The 8,440-nt window shown below is 38.9% G+C and overlaps 1 protein-coding gene across 2 annotated transcripts; it reads left to right on the top strand.

Moving 5' to 3' along the window:
- Nucleotides 1–2,912: 2,912 nt before the first annotated feature.
- LOC148034693 (phenylcoumaran benzylic ether reductase PT1-like) lies at nt 2,913–6,282 on the top strand. Of its 2 annotated transcripts, XM_087679669.1 has the most exons (6): nt 3,154–3,261; nt 3,502–3,560; nt 3,876–4,010; nt 4,165–4,405; nt 5,346–5,549; nt 5,906–6,282. In XM_087679669.1, exons 2-6 carry the CDS (start codon nt 3,510–3,512, stop codon nt 6,064–6,066), a joined length of 792 nt encoding a protein of 263 aa, XP_087535795.1. In that variant the 5' UTR covers nt 3,154–3,261; nt 3,502–3,509; the 3' UTR covers nt 6,067–6,282. The 2 variants fall into 2 exon arrangements, with proteins under 2 accessions (XP_087535794.1, XP_087535795.1); XM_087679668.1 differs by lacking the exon at nt 3,502–3,560 and having other exon boundaries at nt 2,913–3,261; nt 5,906–6,278.
- The last annotated feature ends 2,158 nt before the right edge of the window (nt 6,283–8,440 follow it).

Here is an 8,440-nt window from a genome sequence, read left to right as displayed (position 1 = left end):
ATCACCAACATATTATATTTTCCTTTTGATTACATTAATAATTACATCATGGAATTTATGTTTGGCAATTCCAAGAATTTCGCCTAAGGTAAATTCAATTTTGCTTCCTAGAATTTGTTCTTCAAGGACTCATTTGAGATCGATTTTGCAGATTCTATGTCAGACTGCAATTTGCAGCCTGGCTGCTTACCTTTCTTCTTTCCTTCGATCTTCTTTGTTTGTGGCACATCTTCCATCTCTTGATCTGGGGTTATATTTTCAGCAAGCTTTGGTTGTTCAAGCATTCTTCTAGTTACCTGTTTTGGAGGGCCAGAAGAGAAAGACCAGGCCTGGTTCATCTTCTCTTTTTTTCTTTTCTTCAATTAAGACTTCTTTATGACTGACGTCAACCAAATGTGCAAAGACAGAAAAAGAATCTACTGGTTCTTTCCAACCAATTATTCCTCGAATGCACTGACTGACATTAGCCAAATCTTTTTTGGATGCTTTACCACATTCCATTTGATCTAGCGCCTGCATCCATACTTTAGATTGCACATTAGCTTTACATGCTTTCAAACTTGATTTAGTTGGCTCAATTTATATCCCATAGTTAGCTGCATCAATTGTTGCGTAGACATTCATTATAGCTAAATCTTCTAATCTTTTCTTCATTCCAACATTGCCAAAATCTGACTCTAGTGGAAGACCAGTTTGAGCTGCATGAATTTTTCCGTCTTTCCAAAAGACGAGCTTTTGTGCTTCACCCTCACGAAAGGTAGAACACTCCCTCTTGTCGTCTTGTTGGCTGTTGCACCAAATACAGCGCCTCTTAAAGCCTTCTCTCATGGTTCTTTGAGTTAATGATCGTTCTCGTTCTTCAACTTTGACATCCAGCTTCTCCACCTTGGAACTAATTTCTGTAAGATTCAAATGAAGGTCACGCATGCTTTTAATGAGTTCATTCATTACATCATTTTTAGAAGGAACAGAAGAAAAAAGAGTTGGTTGATTAGTCAAATGAATAGGGGATTTTGAAGGTGGAACAAGCTCCATCAATGGAGTTGTTGAAGTTGAAGGAGAGCCCAATCTTAGTCGCATTCGCTCTCTTCGAGCAATCATGTTAACTGCCTCAGTAACATCTATTCATGTAGTCTTGACTCCTGATTCGGAGGTAGCATCTTCTAGACGATCAACAAGCTTCTCTTGCAGAATGGGATCTACATCCTTAAGGAATAATTCAATCTTCCGACCTTCTATACTTTGTTGATCTTCAGCATCAAGTTATCTAAATTTACTTTCAAACTCATGGTATAAAGCGGTTGCAGCTAAACCTTTGTTGGGTTTCTCAACCCAATTAGTGAAACTTTTCTTCGTCATTAGGCTAGAGTCTTCTAAGAAGAACTCTTTGTGTAGGGCTTTTTTCAATGCAGCCCAATCCGCATCTTGCTGAAAAGACTATGGATTCTTTCTTGAAGACCATGCTTGGCTAGTTTGGCAAAATAACTACTCCATGCATGTTATGGTATACCAAAGAAGAGCATTTTTTCAACATACAAGCGAATAAAAACAGAGACATTTTGACCATTAAATTGTTTTAATTCCCGTCGAACTTCTAGGGCCTTGATAGCTGTGAATTAATATTCTCTTCATCTTGCCTTTGTTGTTGTTGTTGTAATATTTGGATTTGTTGTTGCTGAGTCTGCTGCAGTATGCGCACCAATTGTTGTAGAGTATCTCCTGAAGAACCCCCCATTTTGGAGTTCTCTTGCACCGACTTTCACGTTGGGTTCACCAATGTTGCAGCGCGTAGGGTTGAAGGTCACTACAGGGGTTTGGCAAAAGAAGAATGCATGGGGGTTCAAGAGCTTTTACTTCGCAAATGGTAGAGATAAGAAAAGGGTTGAAGGTTTCAAGCCAAGTTCTTGAAGATAAGAGACAGTAGGGTGTAGAAGAATACTCCCAAAATTTTTTAGAAAATATAGAAAAATATTAACAGAGATGAAGCCTGTTAGTTTCTTTCAGCATTATGAGAAAATATAACTCTAATAGACAAAAACGTGTACAAAATAATACATTCCTCTATGCTGCTCATATCGCCAATCTGATGCCTCCATTAGCTCCAAAAGGGGAGGTTAAATACCAGAACACCTGACCAAAATTCAATCAGATCACTCCTTCTTAATCTTCCACTTCGGAGTGCTATTCACTACTTGAAAACTGCGATTGCGCATTGCACGATTTCGTCAATCTCTCTTTTTACATAAAATGCTCTCAAATTAGCTGAAAGCTACATGCTTTCTTTTACATGTCATCCTAATCTAGAAGTTGTCTATAGTTTTATGGATTTTTATAATAGATAATATCTAGAATATCAAAAATTGACTAAAAACTTGTCTTAACAAAATCTAATATTTTGAACCATGGACACTAACACTAATGCCTAAAGTAGCATTGGCTCTTTAAATCTAAAAGGAAGCCCCACTCTAGATTTTTTTTACACGGTGTGCGCGTAACGGTACAATAGCGTACACATATACACATACTTTGCTCAATTGAAAAAGATTTTACGCTTTTTAGATTTTCAATGTTCAATTTAATTTTGTTTACTTAGTTTGAGCTCCTCTCTCTCTCTCTCTCTCTCTCTCTCTCGCTCGCTCGCTCGCTCGCTTAGAAGGCTTGAAATTTGGAATATGGCTATACAATGTGCCCAAGTTTTGAACTTGCGGATCCATGTACATACCCACATGCTCATACCACTTAGGCTACAATGGTTTTGGCAAGAGCATGTCTCTCTCTCTCTCTCTCTCTGTCTCTCTCTCTCTCTCTTGCTCTCGGTCCTTCCTTAGAAGAGGAGGCCAAAAACGTTCTCTATTGTTTTGCCTAGTCTTCAAATTGCTGCGAAACCGTTATGAAAATCCCAAGTTGACTATTCTGTCTCGGACAAGTAAGACAGGCCCGCTTGCATCACCTTATACGTCACCCCATAACAATTTAGAAGAAGCAGCAACTGATGTTAGTAATGGCATTGCTTATAGCGCGCCTTGTGTAACACAGAGAGAGAGAAAGAGACACACACACACAGAGATGGGTTCTCCTGCTAGGGTTCTGGTGATCGGAGCCACAGGTCATCTGGGACGACACGTGGTGATGGCAAGCGTGGCCTCGAAGAAGCCCGCTTTCGCCTTCGTTCGCCCTTCCACCCTTCTCTCTTCCTCATCCGATCCTGCCAAAGCAGACCTCCTTGAATCCTTCAGAGCTGCAGGGGTCATCATTCTCCAGGTATCTCTGAGTAATTTGCGCTTCTTGGGATTTAACAGTCATATTATTCTTTCCAGCTACTGTATCTGTGTGTCATTTGCATTCTTGGAATTTCTGTCATTTTATTCTTCACAGCTACTTCATAGATGGTCCTTGTAGGCAATTATTATCTGATAGCTTCTTATATGTTGGTGATGCGATTGCTCCTTCCATATGCGGATGCTTCATCACCGGCTTTTTTCCTTCTGTTTATTGGAATAGATTTTGTAATGAAGTCTGTTTCCTGCACATCGATATATACTCTAATGAACAATGCGAAGGTATGTGTGCCTGGACGCGCCTATCTCAAAGATACCTCATGATTCAATCTGTTTGTGTTTTCTGTAAACATTCTTTGTGCTTCTCAGGGCACCACCATTTGCTCACTAACTTAATCAGATCATCAAGGTTTCCTTCTTGTGTATTTTGTTTGTATGTGCATGAGCATGTGTGCATGAGTGTATGCGAGGGCGCATGTGTGCATGTTTTGTCTCTGTGGAGGTAGGTATACAGGTGCGTGTATCTCTCCTTTCAGAGAGTACGTTTCTGCCTGTGCTGCATCTCATTCTTCCATTCACTTTTCCTTCACCTTGTAGGGTTCATTGGATGACCCTTCCAGCCTTCTAAAGGCAATCCAACAGGTGGATATTGTCATATCTGCGGTGAATGTGCCCCAGTACATGGATGAACTGAAAATACTTTCAGCAATCCAAGAATGTGGCACAATCAAGGTTGGTATTCTCACATCTTATGACCCTCTTTCATGTAAAATCTATACCGACCTAAGGATTTCCATGCCAGCACCACTGGTTTCAAAGAACTTCTGTAGTATCATGTATCAACGGCTATTGCTAGCATTGACCGTTGAATTTTGAAATGAAGCAGAGATTTGTGCTGTTTGAGTATGCTGTAGCTGATCTGACAACTGTTGAGCTCCATGAGCCTTTGAAGTCTATCTATGAGACCAGACAAAAAATCCGGAGTGCAGTGAAAGACTCAGGAGTTCCATTTACTCATGTGATAACCTATGGGTTTGCAAGCTACTACATTGCAAGTTTGGGTCAGCTTGATTGCAGGTCACCTCCTAAAGAGAAAGTTGTCATTGCAGGTGATGGTAATCAAAAGGGTAAGTTTTCTATTCTGTCATAGGTTCTCAGAGAATGAGAAATCAATCTCTAAGCAGAACACTGAGTGGACAAATCAGGTTTTGCAGTCGATGAATGACCTTATTACCATCATAGGTTAATGTTCAAGTTCTGTCAGCATATGTATGCACTCAGTATCTCTCTGCATATGATCTAATGGCAATCAATTAAGATGTATGCAAATGTCAGATTTCACATAGTTGCCATGTCAACTTAGAACCAGTACTTACTGCATTAAGTTTCTATTTTATGATGGGTTGGGAGTACTAGGGAACCTTGTGTTCATATAGTAAAGATGCTAGTGCAACATCAGCTAAAATTTTGTCCAATAGATATGATTCGGGTTCAAGCATAGATGCCTTTGAATAAATGGATGATAGTTGATTCACACCTCGGGTAAGTTACTCATGAATATATGTGTGCAAAAGGTATTTTAAAAATACCATTTTAATATATTTTTTACATACACAAGGGTGTAATATAAATATATTATTTACAAATTGAATAGAAAATGGTTATGTTTTATTTAGAAAAAAATTACAGATAAGGATATTTATAAATAGGCCTTCAATGCACGTGATGTAGAGAATAAACATATATTAACTTCCTCGAGATTCATACAAGGTTGCTTTTGTGTTGTCAGAATGTTTTACAATCATAGGTGGATTTGTGTGTCCTATGGTCAATGCCCTTGATTAATTACATTTGCTCTGCACGCTTGGTTTCTTTCAAATGTAAATAGCTTTCTGAAATGGTTTTTAAGGCCCATTCTTTGTTAGGAGTTATTGCTGTGGTCAATCAATTATAGTCATCGACATTCAAAAAGTCATTAAAGCCAAGCATACTCGTTTGTTGTCAGTTCTTAGATGTTGTATACACGTAGGTCCTAGTGAGTGAATAGTGTTCATGTTGTTTGGGCAGCTTACATGGTTGTTGAAGAAGATATTGCAACATATACAATCAAAGCAGCTGATGATGAACGGACTATTAACAAGGATGTGCATCTAAGGTTACCAAAAAATTATTTATCTCAAAATGACATGGTATCTCTATGGGAGTCTAAGGTGGATAAGTCTTTAGAGAGAGTCTATGAGTCAGAGGAGGAAATGTTAAGGGATATAGTAGGTAAAGAGCTCTCTCTCTCTCTCTCTCTCTCTCTCTCTCTAAAATTTTTAAAAAAACATTCAATACTTTTTGTTTTCCTGGTGAAACCATTGATTACTACTTTACTAACATAGGAGGATAGAATCTATAAGGAGAATAGACTGTCATGTATATCATACACAGATCCATTGTGCAATCTGCAAAATAGAGTCCCTAATATGGGAAATCTTGCAACATAAGGATTCCTTATTGAAAGCTTTTGCAAAAGAAATCAAGATGAGACTTATCTATCTGTTGAAATCCAAGCAGCAATGGGATTCACATTCTCTTACACACAAAGCAAGTCAAGCACTCTAATTAGTTTGAATATTTTTCAGGTACATCAAGACCATCCTTTGTAAAGGTTTTAAAACACTTCACATTTGCCAAGAGTGGCCACTCCATCCAAAACATTGGTGAAGGTGGTGTTGAAGCTGTGGATCTATATCATGAAGTCGCGTACATCACAGCTAATAGATATCTTAATCGTTTCTTATAGATGCAACTATCTTCATATTGTTAAACATTGTAATACATCACAACTCTTTCAACCAAATGATATAGGTGAACACCACAAAGCAATGTTGTTAAATGTCAAGAAAAGCTCACCAATGTCACCTTTGAAGGATATGATCTTGATAAAAAGATTACAAATTTGTGGGAAACATCAAATCTAAGAGAAGTAGTAGATGGTTATTAGAATCACGTTTCTTGATTAACATGCCTTCTTCTTCTTCTTCTTCTTCTTCTTCTTCTTTTGATGTTGATGATGATTTGATGGCCTTAATTTAAAGAGTTGGTGTAATGGTTTGACCATTCATGAAATTCTCAATATAAAGATCCATAGGCTAATTAAATTGTTCTCATACTTTCAAGAACTTATAAACACCTAAAAGCATACAATTTTAAGTTTATCGTGCTCACTTTTGTGCAAATTGTAAAGAGTTACATTTGAGAGACCACAACTAATGAGAAGGTTGTTGGAAATCTCTTTTTTTTTGCCTAACCTTTGTTCATGCAAAAGGGAAAATGAGGAATCACAAGCTTTGCAAAAGGGAAAATGAGGAATCACAAACTTAGTGGGAAATGGTAGAGGTCACTTAAGTGGATAACCTTAATCTTAACCATAATGGATATAATGTTCAAAAATGAATAGAGGGCTCATTCTTACAAGTCGAGTCTCTACTCTTCTACCTTCTTGTTTATCTTCTTTGGCCCATTGCTTGAGAGTGAGAATGTGAGCTAGAGTGAGAGACGAGAAAAAGTGAAGCTTATCTTTACCTCTTGATTTTTATATATTTTCGAATATTTATAATATGAAGGATGTCTTTTAACTATCAGTAAGATATTGGAAGTATTACAAGAGCATCTTGTGGAGTGGTGGTGGTTAAATTAACACAGTAAGATATCTTTGAATTTATCATGATTTTTATAAACAAGACTCTTGTACCCTTTAGCCTTCCAACTTTTCTTTAGTAGTTCTCTTTTATGCGAGGGTTCATGCTTATTTTCCTTGCTAACCAAGTGCTAGTGTAATGGTACACTCCTTCAATTTGGTGTGGTGGACTTCAGAGGGATTTAGGTTAGAGAATGCATGCAGGGGAAGGAATGAAAATGTATGGTATAATTGTTTGACAAGGATTTAATGGTTATCAACATCAATGGTTACCATGCTATGTCCTTAACTTTCTAACGCAATGTTGAGCTTTCCTTAGGGATGCGTATTTACTAGTGAAGGGGTGTGATACACATGTAATTAAAAATGAAAGATGGTCCTAACACCAGCTTACATAAGCTCTTGGATGTGTCTCACACTTAAGGATCTAGTTGGTAAAATGGTCGGTCAAGTGGTGTTGTTAAAGGTTTGATGAGCAACCATGTGGTATCCTATCCTTAAATGTATCTTGTATTTGTGAAGTGAGGGAAAGAAAGGCTAGGGAATTAGAGATTGAGCGAACTAGTGTAAGAAGCTAAGATGGAGGAGAGAGAATGAAATGTAGATAGAGAAGACTAGATTTGGAGGTAGAAAGAGAAAGAGAAGAGAGGTGTAAGAAGCCTTGAAAGCTGAGAGGAGAAGCTTGGAAGATGAAGTCTCACTACAAGGATTTAAACCTATAGCGACGGTGGGTAGCGACGTAGGTAGCGGTGTCGCTATTCGCGTCGCATTTGCGACGCAAACAGCGACGTCCCATAGGGAAAAAAAACAAGCTAAAATCGAGCGCGGGTTCATTTCACACATTTTCGTCGATCGTTTTGAGAGGGAGAGCGAGAGAGAGAGCGACCGTCGTGAGAGAGGGAGAGGAAGAAGGCTTGCCGCCATCGCTATCGCTGTCATTCGCGAAGGAGAGGAGGAGCCTTCATTGCGAAGAGGAGCCGCCAAACCCTCGCCATATCTCATCGGTGAGTCCATTCTCTCCTTTTGCTTGTTTAGGGTTTAAATCTCTTTCTCTTTTGCTTGTTTAGGAGAGGAAATGAGAGAGAAAGAGAGGGAGAGGGAGAGGAAGAGGGAGGGAGAGAAAGAGAAAGAGAAAGAGAAAGAGAGGGAGAGGGAGGGGGAGGAAATGAGAGAGGGAGAGAAAGAGAAAGAGAGGGAGAGGGAGAGGGAGAGGGAGAGGGAGAGGGAGGAAATGAGAGAGGGAGGGAGAGTGCATTCTCTCTCTCCCTCTCTCTTTTTCTTTTATAATTTGTGTATATATATTGAGAGAGAGAGGAAATGAGAGAGAAAGAGAAGGAGAGGGAGAGGGAGGGGGAGGGAGGGAGAGGGAGAGGGATGAAATGAGAGAACGAGAGAGGGAGAGAAAGAGAAAGAGAAAGAGAGGGAGAGGCCTCATAAGAATTTGAATAGAAATCTTGAATCTTGGATTAGTCTCTCT

This window comes from Lygodium microphyllum, chromosome 6, assembly GCF_053477565.2.
Source record: "Lygodium microphyllum isolate KBCC chromosome 6, Lygodium_microphyllum_v1.1.10, whole genome shotgun sequence".
In the NCBI taxonomy this organism is placed as follows: Eukaryota; Viridiplantae; Streptophyta; class Polypodiopsida; order Schizaeales; family Lygodiaceae; genus Lygodium; species Lygodium microphyllum.
This window is presented reverse-complemented; position numbering and strand designations above follow the sequence as displayed.